Raw genomic sequence first — 18390 nt, forward strand, 5'->3', positions numbered from 1 at the left:
TCTGTAGTTAAGTAAAAGTACAGATACAGGAAAAAAAGTACACATTGCAGTAATCACGTCAGTTATATACAGTATTTGTTTTGAAAACCTGGCTTACACGTTAAAATCAAGAAACTGAATCTTAAATGACTTAAAGAAAACAATAACAAAAAACAGTATCTCCATTTAAAGATATTTTATTGAGCATCACATATACTTTAACAGTTTACCAGAGAGTCAAACTTTCTTTGTTAAAGCTATTTAAAGCTTCATTTGCTCACCAGCACACTTGTGTTTCTTAACCTGATACTTCTGAGAGAATATTTTATCACATACACTGCAACTGAATGGTTTCTCACCAGTGTGTGTTCTTGCATGTGTTGTCAAATTGCATCTTTGAGAGAATCTTTTGCCACAAACAGAGCATGAAAACTGTTTTTCCCCAGTGTGTGTTCTCGTGTGTGTTGTCAAATTGCATCTTTGAGAGAATCTTTTGCCACAAATGGAGCATGAAAACTCTTTCTCCCCAGTGTGCGTTCTTCTGTGTGATATCAAAGCAGCTATTTGAGTGAATCTTTTGTCACAAACTGAGCATGAGTAGGGTTTCTCCCCAGTGTGGGTTCTCATGTGTTGAACCAATCCTGAACGTTCACTGAAACTTAAATTGCAGACTGAACAGGCAAACGGTTTCTCCCCAGTGTGTGTTCTTATGTGGCCTTTCAAATGTGCCTTACGGGTGAATCCTTTACCACAAACTGAGCAGGAAAAAGGTTTCTCTCTAACGTGTGTTATTGCGTGTTTGCTCAAATGTGTCTTATGACGGAATCTTATGCCACAAACTGAACAGTCAAAAGGTTTCTCCGCAATGAGCATTCTCTTGTGTTTTTTGCCAGTGTGACAAGTCCTATCACCTTTGGAGCGTTTGTCATTATCCATGTTAGAAGAGTGTGCTGTTATGTCGGCACTCTCTGAGAGTGGAGCTAAGAGGCCGTCTGCTTGGGATCCTCCAGAGTGGTCTCCATTACCTTCTTCATCATCTTCACTCTTTACAATGACAGTCACTGGAATCTCAGTGACATCAGCCTCTTCCTTTTTAATGTTGGGGGTCTCCGGCCTCTTTTCTTCTTCAACGACAAGGGGCTCAGGCTCCTCTGCCTCTTTGACGTGAGTAGGCTTTGGCTGTTGCCGCTCGCCCTTGGAGCGCCACTCCTGCTGCTCAGGATGAATAAATTCTTCACTGACATCTGCAGGACACAAGTTTGGTAAAGTCAAACTTTGCTCAGCTCAAGTTTGAAGTTGTGTATTATTGTTTATACCACTCCACTTACGAATGTTCAGACATTGAAACACACGGTTCTTAGCTTTTTTTTTCCCCCAATATTTTTGCAAGTTCAACTCCCCCAAATTCCTGCTGCGGCATTACCACAGCTTCAGTTTGGTAGCGCACGTTCGCTTGTGCTCTGGCTGTTTGTTACATTTATTTGTGATTTGATGCAGTCATTTATTACCACTCACTAGTCATTTCTGGGAGCTTAGAGTCAGCAACTTCCTGCAGCAGCTGTGATTTAAACTGATCTACCATTAGGAATGTGAGGTTAATCGCCAACAAATTGGAAGTACTTGCGGCTGTTAGAAAACTGCATTTTTTTTGTTGACACTCAACCTGCTGGAGCCAACGCCGAGTGATGTGATTACAATTTCAGCATCCCAGTGCCCTCATACAAGTCAGTGGAGATTTCCATCATGTTTCTTGCTCCTATCTACGAACAACTTTGCACAATATTTAAACTAACTACGTCTTCGTTTTACTTCTATGTTAATTTTTTTTCATTGATCATAATTTCTTGCAGCAGATCAGGAGTAGCAAATGAGTCGTTGTGTTTCACATGTTTATGAAAAACGTCAACAACTAAACCATTTCCATGTTGCAGTATGAAGAAGTGACAAAGAAGAAGATTGGTGGGCCAAAGTTGGCCAATCAGGGAGCCTGATGAACTATAACGCTGACTCTTCTGATTCAGGGCAAAGCATCAGCTCTCAGAGCCCATGAGATATAACTAATTTTCAGGGTTCACATTATATCACGAGGGCACACAATCCGATCTACATTGTACAGACTGTTAACAAAGTTACTGTATATTCAATCTAAATACATTCCTTGTGTGTTTTTGACATACATGGCAAATAAAGAGGATTCTGATTCTGATAAACTTCTTCATGTAATTTTTCGTATGACAAATGATCAAAACACGAAGTAAACACAAGAATATTGTTAAAAATACAAAGTAGTTATTAAACAAGTGAGAATAAGAAGTAAACAAACCTGCTCTCTGGGATACAACGTGATGATTCTTGAAAACAGCGTCCAGTAGTTGACGCTGTCGCCCGTCCTCCTTTTTCGTTAGAGAAAGTTCATCCTCATACTCTTCTTTCACACGTTTTGCACACATTTCCACACGATAATCACACTTTACACGCACACTGAATCTTGGTTCAGCGAGGTGTTGATCAAACAAACAAACGCGTCTCTCTGTTATTGTCTAGAAAGCTAAGCTAAGTGGAGTAGCTTCTACGTGCAACGAGACGAGTTCATCCGGAAACTAAGATTTGATGTATTATGTTTTCCTCCAGTAAAGTAATAAGCGGAGGGACAATTCGGGGCTTCGGCGTATTATGTACTAATTTAAAACGGATTATGTAGTGAGTTTGGTTAGCCAAACCGTAGACGGAAGCCGAAATTGTACGGCAACTCCACTTGGACAAACTACGTCAGTATGCCAGACTCCCAGTCAATTGGGACAACGGTCCGTGACGTATTGTACTTCCGATGTCGCCAGCGGTCAGCAAATTAAATCCTGTTCCGTTCTCAGACTTTTTTTTTATTATTCCTCTTTAAATTAATTTGAGCCTGTTTCTTTGATGATTTTCCAAATGTGGTTAGCCAGATCAAGCCATCAGGTTCCCTTTATGACTCTGTCCCTCGAGATGAATGGCCAATATGAATTCAATTCCATTAAATTTGATTAATATCGCAACAGAAATTGTCTCAGGGCATTTTACTCAGAGAGCAGGTCTACAACAGTGAGAGTGAGCGAGATTGGTTAAGTCTGAACACAGCCATGTACATAAACAGTTATAAGAGGGTGTGCACACATCTTAATAAATTAGCTAATTTATAGTGCATTAAATTATTGATTAAACATGATTTGGTGTGGTATTGTGTTGATGTCGGCGCGTAACAGTATACAGTATGATTGCAATGTAAGGTATCATCCACTTCAATGATGCTAACTAACCCTTTAACCCTATTTTTAGTAACTCAAGCAAGTTTTGACATCTTGGGTGTAGTTTCGGGCAGGTATTGTTAAGAACCTCACGAATCAATTCGATTTCGATTCTTTAGGTTGAGATTCGATTTGATTTAAGCATGATTTAAATGCTTGGAAACTGATTCAGTAAGAAGTCGATGGAGACAAATAGAGTACCTGTTGACAGTTTTTTTTAGATGCATTTTAATGTCCACGTGAACATACTGTATGTGGTCTTTGCCTTGCAATTTTTAGAAGTAGTCGTAGTTTTTTTTTTTTTTGCACACTAACTGCTTTGAGCATAAGGAGTACAGAAGAAAAAAAACGTGACAGTTGTGGTAAAACATTGAAAAAGTCAATGTCAACTTAATTGTCGTTCTGTCTATGTCTTTCCTCTTGTAAATTGTGATGTAATTTAACAATTCTGCCTGGCACAGGTAACAAAAGAGCTTAATCTTGTCTATTGTCTCTTGTCTATATCTCGCCTGCCATCTGCCAGTGGATTTACAGCTTCCTGACGGGTAGGAGACAGCAGGTGAGGCTGGGGGTGACCACCTCATCCACACGCAGCATCAGCACTGGGGTGCCCCAAGGTTGTGTCCTCTCTCCGCTGCTCTTCTCTCTCTACACTAACGACTGCACCTCAACGCACCCGGCTGTCAAACTCCTGAAGTTTGCAGATGACACCACTCTCATCGACCTCATCAAAGACGGTGAGGAGTCTGCATATCGACAGGAAGCGGAGCGGCTGGAGCTGCGGTGCGGCCGACACAACCTGGAGCTGAACACGCTCAAGACTGTAGAGATGATCGTGGACTTCAGGAGGCATCGTTCGCCACAGCTGCCCCTCACGTTGTCCAGCTGCCTTGTGACAACCGTCAAGACCTTCAAGTTCCTGGGAATTACAGTCTCTCAGGACCTGAATTGGGCGATCAACATCAGCTCTGTCCTCAAAAAGGCCCAGCAGAGGATGTACTTCCTGCGGCTTCTGAGAAAGCACGGCCTGCCACTGAAGCTGCTGAGGCAGTTCTACACAGCGGTCATCGAATCGGTCCTGTGTTCTTCCATCACAGTCTGGTTTGGTGCTGCTCCAAAAAAGGACAAACTTCGACTGCAACGGACAATCAAAACTGCTGAAAGCATTGTGGGTACCCCTCTACCCACACGTGAGGACTTGCACGCTGCCAGAACTAAGACAAGAGCGTGCAAAATCCTCTCAGACCCTCCGCATCCCGGTCACCGGCTCCGCATCCCGGTCACCGGCTCTTCCGGCTCCTTCCCTCAGGTAGGCGCTACCGAACAATGCAAACTGGAAATAGCAGACAGCTTCTTCCCTCTTGCAATCAACTTCATAAACAGCTAACCTACAATTCCATTGCAACATGCTGCCAATTTTTTTTTGTCTGAGTTTGTTGTCACATTTCTGTGGGGCCAATTATACATTACTCGTGCACTTACTGTAGTTGTCTCGCCACGCTGCACTATTTGCATATCTGTTGTTGACCAATACTGGCCACTCATGCCAGAGTAGCATCTGCTCCACTTGCACACTGACTGAGGAGTATCTGCAACATTTGCACAATCAACATTGTCCCAGATTATCACGCTATTCGTCACTTTAAACTGCATACACTCCTTGAAGTCTCGGCACAATGGTCATTGCACCGGACTATTACTATATTAGTCATTCAAACTGCTCTAAATGCTAGAGGAAAAAAATAAAATAATAATTTGTACTGGCATTACCAGATAACTAGCAACCCTTTATTGCTCAGTGACTGTTTTTTTTTTTTTTTTTTGTCAATGTCTTTATGTCTCCAAAGTGTTCTCTGTCAATTGTCTGTTGTCATACTAGAGCGGCTCCAACTACCGGAGACAAATTCCTTGTGTGTTTTTTGGACATACTTGGCAAGTGAAGATGATTGTGATTCTGATTTCCTGTGTCCCGGAATCCAAATTGACCCTAAATAGCTAATTTAAAAGTTGAAGGTGCTGACTTATTGCTTGCTGCTGCTGCTTGTTTTGGTCAATCAATTAAAAGGATTTGCTGAATCGGTAATGAATACGATTATTGCGATGCATCCATTAATCAATATTTTTACACACCCCTAGTTTAGCTCCTCTTTAAGCAAAGAAAACAAATGACTTAACCAAGGAAAATTAAGTTCAAATTAAGCGCAATGCCATTTAGGCTCCTACAATGACGATATGCAACACTGTCACTGTTTGAAGACTTTTATTCAGGATCAGATATACACTTAGCTTGTTTCATTAGCGTCATTGACTGCTGCTCTTCTCACCAGCACACTTGTGTCTCTTAACCTGATCCTTGCGAGTGAATCTTTTCTCACACACACTGCAACTGAATGGTTTCTCACCAGTGTGTATTCTTGCATGCGATGTCAAGTGTACTCTTTGAGTGAATCTTTTACCACATACTGAGCAGGAAAAATGCTTCTCTCCAGTGTGTGTTCTCTTGTGTTCAGTCAATCCGGAACGATCACTGAAAGTTAAATTGCAGACCGAGCAGGCAACATGGTTTTCTGTAGCGTGCGTTCTCGTGTGCCTTACTAAACTTGTCTTTGCAGAGAATCTCTTACCACAAACTAAGCATGGAAAAGGTTTCTCTCCAGAGTGTGTTCTCATGTGTTTAACCAATTTTGAACGTTCACTGAAACTAAAGGTGCAGATTGAGCAGGCAAAAGGCTTTTCACCAGTGTGTATACTTGTGTGCGTTCTTAAATGTCCCTTTATAGAGAATCTTTTACCACAAACTAAGCAGGCAAAGGGCTTTTCTCCAGTGTGTGTTCTCGTGTGTCTTTTCAAATGTCCCTTTATAGAGAAGCTTTTACCACATACTGAGCATGCAAAAGGTTTTTCCCCAGTGTGTATTCTCATGTGAGTTGTTAAACCACTCTTCTGTGTTACTCTAAGACCACAAACTGAGCAGGAAAAAGGTTTTTCCCCACTGTGTATTCTTGTGTGTGCGTTCAAATTTCCCTTATTCGCAAATCTTTTACCACAATCTGAACAGGTGAAAGGTTTCTCTCCTTTGTGACTTCTAAAGTGAACCTTCAAATTCCACTTTGAACTAAATGTTTTCCCACACTGCAAACATTTGACTTGTTGGTTGTCAGCGTGACATTTCTTATCACTTTTAGAGTGTTCCTCATCATCACCCGTGTCAGGAGAGTGTGACGATGTGTTGTCACTGTCTGATAGCGGCGCTAAGAGTCCGTCTGCTTGTGATCCTCCACAATGGTCTTCATCACCTTCATCATCATCATCGTCTTCATCATCATCGTCATCATCATCATCTTCACTCTTCACAATGACAGTCAATGGAAACTCGGCGACATCAACCTCCTCCTCTTCCTCTTTAATTTGAAGAGGCTCTGGCTCCTGCATCTCAAGACGAATACATTCGTCGCTGACGTCTGCAGGACACGAGAAAGCAAACACAAGGCTTGAAAAAGTCAAACTTTGCGCCGTCAACTCTCATGTGGTGACTCTGATGTTGCGCAGTTTACAGAACTGCGATTGTAAGTACAACGATCAGCAATTGTCAAGATGACAAGTAATTGATCTGAGCAAAAAGAAAATCCCAGAGACATCAACTGGGATTTTCAGGGGTCCACATAATCATGAGGGGACACATCAGAGCCACGTGACATAGTACAGATCTCCCATTTCTATTGCATGTAAGAAAAAAAACTCCATCAAAGCTGTGATGTAAATAAATACAAAAACGAATAAAAATATATATTTATTCTTGTATGCGTAGCGCTATTGAACCATGCACGAATGTTCACTAATTAATGACAATGTTGCACATATTATTTTAATCTATGTGTATGCTATAAATAGAAGGTGTAAAACATATTGATGATTGGAACTTCTGAAGTCCACTGCGCACTGTGCATGCATTAATTCATTGCTAAATTTTGTCCCTTTGTGATCATTTGACGAGTTGCTAGTTTCGTCATACCTAATTTGGCTGTCAAAATCTAAAATGAACAGAAATAGACAGAAACTGCACCTATATGTCGTTTGATGAATGAGAGAAGTACAGTACAATTTATGAGTACTCCACCAAACAAAAAAATCACAATATGATTAGAGGGAAGAATTAGTAAATGAGTCCCAACATTACTCATAGCTTAATCCCTAATCATTATTTATTTTAGTGAACTACATAGCCCAAAAAAATAGAAAGTAGTAATTAATAAAGTGAGAGTAAGAAGAGAACAAACCTGCTCTGTATGTTTCCTGATGAGGCTTCTTGAAAACAGCGTCCAGCAGATGACGTTGTCGCTCGTTCTCCACTTTTGTTCCAGAAACTTCCTCCTCGTATTCTTCTTTCACACTTCTTGTGCACATTTTCACACGATATTCACAACACTTGACACTCACGCCAGATCTCCACTTCTCGATGTGTTGATGACAAACGCGTCTCTTTGTAAGTGGCTAACAAGCTAAGCTAAGCTAGTTTGAGAAGCTTCAACGTGCAGCAAGTTTATCCGGACGCAGGGAACCAATAAATGATGCCTTAGTCTAGTAAAGTAGTGACGGGACGTCCTGTGTCGTGGTTTTCCTCCTGGTTTACTGAAAGAATTCGTGAAAGTGCAGTAATGCAACGAAGCTGCCAAGGTTTCAGAGAGTACGGCGAGAAACCCAGGAAGTAATCTGAGCGCGTATTCAAGCGTGATTGGTTATGGGAGAGTGACGTCACGTAACCGGCTAACGACTTGGCTCCGTAACTTCTTGTCGTTGTCCGCGTGTCTTTGGAGACGCGTTTTGTGTTGTATTCTCCAAATGACGTTTCATACTCTCGCGCGATCCAACTTCTCGATGGTTTTCGTTCTTGACTTTTTTCCACGAAGTTTGTCCAAGTGGTGTTGCCGTACAACTTTGGTTTTAGATCGATTTCTGTGTACGAGCGTCACTAGATAATTCTTCCTGAATTACAGCTGCTGAACATACTGAAGCCTTTTCGAATCAGTACGTCCATCACTACTTTACCTAATTAAAACATTATTACTTAAGTCTCTGTGTCCGGATAAACTGGTCTGGGTGCACGCTCGTGAAGCTTCTCATGCTATCTTCGTTTGTCTTAGCTTGCTAGCCGCTAACGAAGAGAGGCGTTTCTTCTCAACGCATCGCTAAACAGAGATCAGTCGTGAGAGTCAAGTGTTGTTATCATCAGGTGAGAATGTGTGCCAAACGTCTGAAAGAAGAGTACGGGGAGGAAATTTGTGGAGCAGATGAGGATCATCTACTAGATGCTGTTTTCAAGGACCCCCAACACAGAGCAGGTTTGTTCACTTCTTCTTATCATTCGTCTCGCAGAGCCTCGCCTACTGTACTTCATCAAAAAAGAAGCGTAACAAAATAAACAGTGACGTTCTTTTAAATTGCAGTTCTCTGGTCTTTCCTTTATATCTATTTTCGTTTTGTATCCACGATTTCCACATCATTTCCGGTTCAAAAACATGGCGAGGCGCGAAGTGCGGCAGCGAGCAGCCAAGCTCTTTTGGGGATATTGGACTTTGCGCTCACTAACTGGCTCGAGGAGGTTTGTAATACTTGTTATTACATATTTAGCTGTTGAGCACATAAAACCGCAGATAAACGCGACTGGTCCCTCTTCTTATGCAATGGACTAGTCCGTCTTCTCACTGCGCATGTGCAGACTTGATTCAGTAAGACGGAACAAAATTGTTGCCGTGGTTGTGAGGAAAGTGAAGCATCAGTTGCAGTCATGCATTTTAAAATTTTGCTCCAAATAAAAGCCAAACATGGAAGATATAACATTGGAACCTCGGTTGCGAACGAAAGCTAGTTCATTTCCGTATTATTTTCAATATGCAAACCATCTCGGCATGGGCATGGGGTATGTGTTCATGCGGAAGGTTCAATAGCCTGGTTTACATGGCACCTAATATTCCGATTAGCATTGGGTTGGAAGACAAACCCTTATAAAAATACTCCATATAAACACCTCAGAATAAACCCGCCGAAACCAATGGAATTTCATTGGGTTTCAGCGAAACCAGAACAGACCGAATTGTCAAAAAAGTACAGAACTGCTGGGAAATGCCAGCTTCCAGTAGAAGCGCATTATTATCAAGCTTTTACTTTAATAAAAGTGCAAAAACAATCGCAACTACTGTGTGAAGTAGACAACTGACCTTCATCTTGATAAATAAACATCTGTGCATGTTGCACGTCTGTAAAACAGCTGCTCTGGTTAAATGTAATGGCACATGCAATCGGAATAGATCATGTCACACAGAAAACAGTTGACCTGAGAGCTTTAATCGCAATGGTTTCAATCAGAATGAAAAAAAAAAGTCTGCATTTGATGTTTGCAGCAAGAATTGGTCGAATAGCGGGGGATTGCTGTAATACAAAACATCAGAGTCACAATAAACCTGACTTTGCCAAACCTTCTGTGTTTGTCATCTTGTGTCCTGCAGACGTCAGTGAAGAATATCTTCACCCTGAGCAGCAGGAGCCAGGCCCCCCTCATATTAAGGAGGAAGAGGAGCCAGAGCCACCTTACATTGAAGAGGAAGAGAAGTCAGAGCCTTACATTAAAGAGGAAGAGGAGGAGGCTGATATCACCAAGTTTCCTTTGACTGTCATTGTGAAGAGTGAAGATGATGATGAAGAAAGTGATGGAGACCACTGTGGAGGATCCCAAGCGGACAACCTCTTAGCTCCACTATCAGATTGTGAAGACATAATGTCACATGCTTCAGACACTCATGATGAACATTCTAATGGTGATATGACATGTCACAGTGTCAACAAACGCTGGAAATGTTCTCACTGTGACAAAACTTTTGTCTCCAAGTATGTTTTGAAAAATCACATGATTACCCACACAGGGGAGAAAACTTTCAGCTGCTCAGATTGTGGTAAAAGATTTGCTCGCAGGGAACATTTGAACACACACGCAAGAACTCACAGTGGAGAGAAACCTTTTACCTGTTCAGTGTGTGGGCAAAGATACTCTCGAAAGGCAAGTTTAATAAGGCATGCAAGAACACACACTGGAGAGAAACCTTTTGCCTGCTCAGTCTGCACCTTTGCTTTCAGTGACCGTTCAGGATTGGTTCTACACATGAGAACACACACTGGGGAGAAACCCTTTTCCTGCTCAATGTGTGGTAAAAGATTTGTTCGAAGTCGCAATTTGACAAGACACTCAAGAACACATACTGGAGAGAAACCTTTTGCTTGTTTAGTTTGTGGTAAAATGTTCTCTTTAAAGGAAAGTTTAATAAGTCACACAAGAACACACACAGGAGACAAACCTTTTTCCTGCTCAGTGTGCGGTGTTAGATTAACTCAAAAGTTTAGTTTAACAAATCACATGAGAATACACACTGGAGAAAGACCTTTTGCCTGCTCAGTTTGTGATAAAAGATTCTCTGAGAAGCGATATTTAACAGTGCACAAAAGAACACACACTGGAGAGAAACCTTTTGCTTGCTCATTATGCACCTCAAGTTTCAGTGAACGTTCAAAGTTGGTTAAACACACAAGAACACACACTGGTGAGAAACCATTCAGTTGCAGTGTGTGTGATAAAAGATTCTCACGTAAGGATCAGCTTAAGAAGCACAAGTGTGCTGGTGAAAAGAGCAGTGGTCAGTGAAGCTCCAGGACTTTAAACTGTAAACTTGTAACTATGACTTTCTCGCCCACATACAGTAAATGTTGATCGCTTGTGGTAAGCTAGCTGTAAAAGCGTATATGGGATCCTGAATTTAAAAAAAAAAGTAGTCAAACATCAATAGTATTGAGGATCTAATAATATTTAAGCATTGTGATCATTACCCACATCTATCTATCTATCTCACTTTCTATCTAGCTAGCATCCATCCATCCATCCATCTCATATCCCAAAATACTCCTCTACGTGGTGCAGTATTTTATCCTAGCCCAGAAAGAGAAGGTTTCAGTGTCTATCTTTGTCACAACATTACATGATACTTGGGTTGTTACAAGTGTAGTCAGAAGTTCACATTCACACCCATCATGGACATGGATGTCTTAGTAACACTGGTCTTTTAGTGTCCAATCACAGGACTAGATCTTGATCTGAAGGCTGTGGCTGTTACTTGTATACAGCGAGGGGAAAAAATCTCCTGACCTCAACCCTATTGAGAGTCTCTGTAGCGTCGCTCACACGTAGCCGAACTTGACTTCAGCTCCTGTAGTCACTCACTAAAGGCACACATCCACCACATGAATACTATAGTATGTATAGTAATTAAACATTGGAAACCCAGTTTACATCTTTACATGCTTGTTCATATTATTATTTTTAGACAATACAGTGCTATTTTCTCTATTAAAAACATGAAAGCAAACATTGAGAGGTTAATGGGGAGTTGTATATTCCATCATTTGTTTTTATTTTGTTTGTTTCTATGTCAGTCTGTCAAAATATGTCTTTTGATGAAACCAGTCCCTGTTGTTGTGTTTTTGACTGTCCCTTTCAATAAATGGCTGAAAGTGCAACTTCGACTGTGGCTCTTCTTGCCTACAGGGGAGAGCATTGCAGTACCTTAACTGTTCCTTCTTTATTTATTCTTTTTTTTTTTTCCTACTTGACTGGCAGTCTATCTGAAGCTCGCTTGTAACAAAAATGTTGGCCTACAATACAGAGCAAAACCAAGCAACAGCTTGTAACTTGGAAAAGGACTTGTAATATGGGGAGGGGGGGGCACTTGTAAGTCAAGGCACAAGTGGAACATCTGCAGTCTATTCCCTGACAGTGTTCATTTGAAAAACTATGTAAACTTTCTATTGTTAGCCAGCCAATCGACATTATACTTTTGTAATGTTTATTTTCTGTTCATTAGCTCAGCCTTACAGACTAAAATGGAGAAAGAAGTTTGAATCAATGAAAATGAGGAATACATAAACGCTTAAAAGATCAACATCAATCCTCCCAAAAACCTCTGAAGCGTCACTTTTCTTCCGGATAAGCATTTGTGTTGGTTAAAAAAAGATAAGACAGCAGTGATGTCAAACTGTTTAGTGTGTATCCATATTTAGTATCAGATAGTAATTTATGATTGTGTAGAAATTTCGCTCATCTGTTATTTACAATTTTTTTCACTGTAATTTGGTAAGTGGTATCTATCCCAGTTTTATACAGCAGCACAACATTATCTATTTACTTTTTTTGTTTAGAAATGTACTGCTTTGCAATGATGAATTACAGATTTTATTACAAATGACAGAAGACGTTACAAGGCAGCGTCACCTGTTGCATATACACAAAAACATGCAAACAACACTCATGACATTGCAGCCACTTTGTGAATCTGTTGAGGATGTCTTCTTTGTTGAGCCCAGTAGATCAAGATCTGGTCCTGCGATTGGATGCACGAAAAGACCAACATTCATATGATATTCATGCCCATGATGAATGTATGCAAGATGCAATAACACAACCATCACCACAGACCTCAAATGGCTTATCCAAAGAAAACACCAAAAATTTTGCTTGACTGCATTCCGGCTCCGACAATTATAGATGCTGATCACAATCACAGTTTGATGACTTATATTCAGGATCACGTTTATACTTTCACATCTTGTTTTGTTAATGACTGCTGGTCTTCACGCCAACACACTTGTGTCTCTTAACTTGATCCTTACGAGAGAATTTTTTCTCACACACACTGCAATGAAATGGTTTCTCACCAGTGTGTATTCTTGAGTGAGTTGTCAGACTGCAGCTTCGAGCGAATCTTTTACCACAAACTGAGCAGGGGAATTCCTTCTCCCCACTATGTGTTTTCATGTGTTTAAACAATCCTGAATAAGCACTGAAACTAAAATTGCAGACTGAGCAGACAAAAGGTTTCTCTCCAGTGTGCGTTCTTGTGTGCGTTATTATACTTGTCTTCAAAGAGAATGTTTTACCACACACCAAACAGGCAAACGGTTTCTCCCCAGTGTGTATTCTAGTGTGTGTTCTTAATTGTCCCTTGACATAGAATCTTTTGCCACAAACGGAGCAGGCAAAAGGTTTTTCTCCAGTGTGTGTTCTCATGTGAGTGGTTAAAATACTTTTTTGAGTTACTCTAAGACCGCAGACTGAGCAGGCAAAAGGCTTCTCTCCAGTGTGTGTTCTCATGTGTCTTTTCAGTGATGACTTGTTGAAAAAAGTATTGTCACACTGAGAACATCTGACGCGTTTGTTGTCACTGTGACCTATCACATCACCTTTAGAGTGTTCATCGTCATCGTCATCATTCTCGTCAGTGTCAGGGGAGTGTGATGTTATGTCGTCATTATCGTACAGTGGAGCTAAGTGGCTGTCTGCTTGGGATCCTCCATCACCTTCTTCATCATCTTCGTCTTCACTCTTCACAATGACAGTCAATGGAAACTCAGTGATATCAGCCTCCTCCTCTTCCTCTTTAATGTAAGGCGTCGCCGGCTCCTCTTCCTCTTTAAGGTGGGCACGCTCCAGGTCCTGATGGTCAGTATAACAATCTTCCTCACTGATGTCTGCAGGAGACAATTGTGTAGACAAAACACACATGGTTTGGAAAAGTCAAGTCTGATGTTGTGACTCTGATGTGGTGCAGTATAGTTTATAAATGTTTATCAAGAACATGTCTACTAATGGGGTTCGGGAATTACATTTATGTTCCTTTCAAAGGTGTTTGAGTCGTCCAGAAATTGGAAGTACAAAATCAGCCATTTCCATGATTACAAATAATTGATTTGTTATTCACTGTACCACAAGGAAAAATGAAAATTACAGACATCAACCTTGAGTCATTTCTCAGGGATCCACATAAATGATTGATCGTCAAATCCACACAGTGCAGATTATCTGGTGTAAATATAATTATTTATGTAAAAATATGCCAGTGATTCTAATTAAAAATAATGAAGAGTGGTACCTTGATTTAAAAGTCCCAAACAAAGGTTTTTGGAGTCGCTAGGTCAATGTTTTTTCTTCGCGTTGCGAGCAAAAATTTGAATTACAAGCGGGCTTCAGATAGCCTGTCTCTCGAGTAAAGTAGGGAGAAAAAAAACAGACAACTACAGTCAGCAAGGCACTTGTAGTCGTTTCTTTAACAGGACAAACACACAAATCCAAAATGAAAACAATGGCAAGGAGCATGAAGTCCCTCACTTGCCATTGAAGGTACACCAACACACAAATGTGTGTGCGTGTGTCTTTTAGCTTAATTACACTTTATAAAACCGTTGTATTTGTTGTCACTCTCTTTTGTTATGTTTTTACAATTATATTTTATAATGCAGCGCTATTGTGTTTTTTTTGGGGGGGGGGTCGGGGGGCTGGAATGGATGAATGGCATTTGGATTCAATTTAACAGGGAACACTGATGTCAACGAGTAAATTGGATGACTTCCCGAATGAGGATCCCTTTAATAAATAAGCACACTAATTTGGTTAGAAATGGAAGGTAGCTACTAAACACAGAGCAATTGGTGAACAAACCTGCACTGTGTAACACATATTGGGGCTTCTTGAAAAGCGTCTCCGGTACTTGACCTTGTGTGTCGTTCTCCTCTTTTGTTCCACAAAGTTCCTCCTCGTACTCTTCTTCTTTCACGCTTGTTGCACACATTTCTACGCGATAATCACAACACTTTACACTCACACTTGATAACAAATGCGTCTTTTGTTAGCAGCCAGCAAAAGAAACGAAGCTCGATGAGCTCGAGAAGCTTCAACGTACGCCGAGAAGAATTTATCCGGGGAAACAAATGTAATTAATGAAGTTTTACTCCAGTAAAGTAGCAATCGGACGTGATGTGTCGAGAGGTTTTAGTACGTTAAGTAGTAATTCGGGAACAATTATTCAGCGCGTGGTAACGCGAACACGTACACGGAAGTAGGGAAAAGTACGGCAGAGCCACTTGGACAAATTATATGCTATTTTGACGCGCACTATCACCTCCCGAGTTTAAAGAGCATTACCTCCACCTACTGGGCTGGAACGTCTACAATTTGATTTGTATTATTTTTAAATGCATTTCAAATTACATGTATAATATATGCGATTATAAAAGATATGATTCCATAACTCCTTGTCTATTTCAACACAGGGTCACGCACATTGGCTGCGAAAGACCGTCCGAAGAAGAAGAAGAAGAAGAACGAAGAAGAAGAAGAAGACTTTTTTTTGACTTTTTCAAGAAACTTTATTTAGCACACCTATTGACAAAAAAAGATCCCAATATGCATTTACTTTAAAAACATGAAAATGATATCACCAGAAACATAATTAAAACAAAACAAATGAAAATTTACACAAAATAAATTTAAAAAAAATTAAAAATTCAACACCAGTGATCCATAGTCATCTACTGAACACAAAACATTCCCAATAGCCCACCGATCCACAAAATCATGCAGATTATTGGTAACCGTATAAAAGGTGTGCTCCACCCTTAAACGGGCTGCCACCAACCCTCTCAAACAGTAAAGCGGATCAGTCCAATTAGCTCCAACAATCTTCTTTTTCCTACTTTTCCATATAGCCAATTTAGCACTTGCAAACATAAAATTCATTAACACCACAGTTTTCTTTCTTTTTCTGGAATAAGTTGGTCCAAAAATAAAAAGATGGAAAGAGAAAACCTCTCCCAATCCCTCCACCCACCCCTTCAACATTTTAAAGAAAACAGCCAACCGGGGACATAGAAGCACTAAGTGGTCCAATGTCTCTGGGTGTAAACAAAATGGACAACCTTCCCCAGTGCTAGGGTCAAAGTGAGCTCTGTATCTGTTCGTAGCTATTATTCCATGTACAATCCTCCATTGGATGCCACCCATCCGTTTTTCAACAGGAGGTTTATACAGGACCCACCAGCTTCCTTTTGGGGAAAATTCCGAACCAAACACCTCTGTCCACCTCGACTCTCTGACTCCAGTGAGCGATCCATTGTTCAGCACCTTTACACAACTCTCATACAGCCGCTTTCCACTACAAGAGCTGAAGTTCCCAAGATTTGGAGTTTTTAGGGACAGTACGATTCCACATTGCTCCCTCCATTCCCCACCAGCAGGAATCACGCCAAGAGGAGGAAAAACGTACTCAGCCCCCTCAGTCCACTGGTGAGCTAAAACACTGTTCCGTATAAAGTCCTGGTGTTTTTCTGACAGCGACTGCCACACCTCCTTCACCAGACCCTGTAGAACCCGGTTGGAGTGGACACCAGTCTTCTCAGCCAGTGTCTCTGGGGATGTCCTCATTAGGTGTCCCATCTTCACAATCCCTGCCTCCCTGAAAGCGCTTCTCATTGTTTCAGACAAAAAGGCACTCAAAGGTAGAAAACTGTTATTGAATAGTGGCTCTTCAAACAACCACAATCCAGGCTCTGCAGAGGCTCGAGTAAAGTCCAAAGTCTGCCAAGCATCAAGGACAGAGCTGTAAAAAGGTGACAGTCCATCCAAACCGGAGCTAGAGGACAGCAGAAACAGATGTTTGTCATAACCTAGCCGTCCGGCCCTACGGAGCAGCAGACGAGCGACGGCTGACCAGCAGATTGAGTCTTTGTACAACAGCCTCTGTGCCGTCTGTAAACGAAAACCAGCCATCCTGGAGGCAATGTCTTTAAGGCCCTGCCCCCCTTCCGTCACAGGGAGATACAGGACTAACGCTCTCATCCAGTGATGACCAGACCAGAAAAAGTCCACCAGCATCTTCTGTAGCTGTTTAATCAGTCCTGGTGGGGGTGCTAACACCTGAAGTCTGTGCCACAAAAGAGAGGCGATGAGATTGTTTACAATCAGAGTTCTTCCCCTGTAGGACAGCTGAGGTAGCAACCATTTCCATCTAGACAATTTAGCTTGCACTTTTCCCAGCACTCCCTCCCAATTTTTAGCAACCATCTTGTCGTCACCCAAATAAATCCCCAGAATTCTCAATCCACTATTTCCCCATGTAAGGCCACCAGGGAGACCATACGCAGTCGCCTGTGTTGGATTACCAACCCAGCATGCCTCACTCTTTTCCCAATTTACCTTAGTTGAGGAAGCCTTTTCATACAGCGTTAGACTTTCTCTCAGTGCCTCTATGTCCCCATGTCCCTGGACCATTACAGTAATGTCATCAGCATAGGCTGACACGACTATGGGAAGGCTATAAGTCATCTCTGGCAGACATAGACCTTTCAAAGTTTTCCTAAGTCTCAATAGGAGAGGCTCGATAGCAAAACTATACAATAGTCCCGAAATAGGACAGCCTTGTCTAATCCCTCTCCCGACCACGACTGGTCTGCTCAGTCCTCCCCCAACCTTAACTACACAACATGCACTCTCATACAGGAGTCTCACCCATGATACAAAATGCTCCCCAACTCCAAATGCGCGCAATGTGGAAAATAAGAAAGAAAGATCCACCCAATCAAATGCTTTTTCCTGATCAATAGAAATAATGCCTACATCAACACCGTATGCCTTGCACACATCAAAAATATCTCTCATTAAAAATAAATTGTCCAACAAAGATCTGCCAGGGATGCAGTACGACTGGTATTCACCAATTACAATGTCCATATAAACTTTTAGTCTATTTGCCAAAACTTTGGATAAAATTTTATAGTCCGTACATAGTAAGGCAACAGGTCTCCAATTCTTGAGCAAAGTTAAATCCCCCTTTTTTGGCAGAAGAGAGATCACCGCACGCCGACAGGAAGCTGGAAGAGTCCCTCTCCCAAAGGAGTCCTTGAAAACCTCGAACAAGTCAATCCTAATTATAATCCAGAAGTGTTTATAGAAATCTGTTGGTATTCCATCCAAACCTGGGGCCTTACCAGAGGTCAACTGGGTCACCACAGTCGTCAATTCCTTCAGAGTAATGTCAGAACCCAGGACATCTTGTACATCAGATCCCAGCTGAGGGACACCCTGAAGTAGTGTCTCTGTAGCCTTTCCATCGCACCTTTCTGCCTCAAACAGGTTGGAGTAGAAAGACACCGCTAGCCTTCTCATTTCTGCAGAATCTGAAGTCAGCGTCCCATCAGGCCGCTGTAGGCACACCATTTGTTTCCTCTGTCCAAAAGATCTCTCCAGGTTAAAAAAGAA

The 18390-nt window shown here is 41.4% G+C and overlaps 4 protein-coding genes across 7 annotated transcripts; 1 reads left to right on the forward strand and 3 right to left on the reverse strand.

The window, feature by feature from the left end:
- Positions 1-160: 160 nt before the first annotated feature.
- On the reverse strand, positions 161-2738 carry LOC133473305 (gastrula zinc finger protein XlCGF17.1-like). Its single transcript, XM_061764926.1, has 2 exons — positions 2303-2738; positions 161-1223 (listed from the first exon to the last, which is right to left on the reverse strand). Exons 1-2 carry the CDS (start codon positions 2427-2429, stop codon positions 241-243), a joined length of 1110 nt encoding a protein of 369 aa, XP_061620910.1. The 5' UTR covers positions 2430-2738; the 3' UTR covers positions 161-240.
- A 2770-nt stretch (positions 2739-5508) lies between these two features.
- On the reverse strand, positions 5509-7992 carry LOC133473296 (oocyte zinc finger protein XlCOF6.1-like). The gene is made up of 2 exons (XM_061764914.1): positions 7541-7992; positions 5509-6724 (listed from the first exon to the last, which is right to left on the reverse strand). Exons 1-2 carry the CDS (start codon positions 7665-7667, stop codon positions 5565-5567), a joined length of 1287 nt encoding a protein of 428 aa, XP_061620898.1. The 5' UTR covers positions 7668-7992; the 3' UTR covers positions 5509-5564.
- Positions 7993-8061: 69 nt separating this feature from the next.
- On the forward strand, positions 8062-11913 carry LOC133473295 (oocyte zinc finger protein XlCOF6.1-like). 2 transcript variants are annotated; one of them, XM_061764912.1, is made up of 3 exons: positions 8062-8288; positions 8405-8602; positions 9767-11913. In XM_061764912.1, the coding sequence occupies exons 2-3, from the start codon at positions 8500-8502 to the stop codon at positions 10951-10953; spliced, it is 1290 nt and encodes a 429-aa protein (XP_061620896.1). In that variant the 5' UTR covers positions 8062-8288; positions 8405-8499; the 3' UTR covers positions 10954-11913. The 2 variants fall into 2 exon arrangements, with proteins under 2 accessions (XP_061620896.1, XP_061620897.1); XM_061764913.1 differs by having other exon boundaries at positions 8494-8602.
- Positions 11914-12521: 608 nt separating this feature from the next.
- Positions 12522-15210, reverse strand: LOC133473309 (gastrula zinc finger protein XlCGF7.1-like). Of its 3 annotated transcripts, XM_061764946.1 has the most exons (3): positions 14797-15209; positions 13542-13829; positions 12522-12682 (listed from the first exon to the last, which is right to left on the reverse strand). In XM_061764946.1, exons 1-3 carry the CDS (start codon positions 14924-14926, stop codon positions 12570-12572), a joined length of 531 nt encoding a protein of 176 aa, XP_061620930.1. In that variant the 5' UTR covers positions 14927-15209; the 3' UTR covers positions 12522-12569. The 3 variants fall into 3 exon arrangements, with proteins under 3 accessions (XP_061620930.1, XP_061620929.1, XP_061620928.1); XM_061764945.1 differs by having other exon boundaries at positions 12522-13829; positions 14851-15210; XM_061764944.1 differs by having other exon boundaries at positions 12522-13829; positions 14797-15208.
- Positions 15211-18390: the final 3180 nt, after the last annotated feature.

Source organism: Phyllopteryx taeniolatus, unplaced genomic scaffold (genome assembly GCF_024500385.1).
Source record: "Phyllopteryx taeniolatus isolate TA_2022b unplaced genomic scaffold, UOR_Ptae_1.2 contig_24, whole genome shotgun sequence".
Lineage (NCBI taxonomy): Eukaryota > Metazoa > Chordata > Actinopteri > Syngnathiformes > Syngnathidae > Phyllopteryx > Phyllopteryx taeniolatus.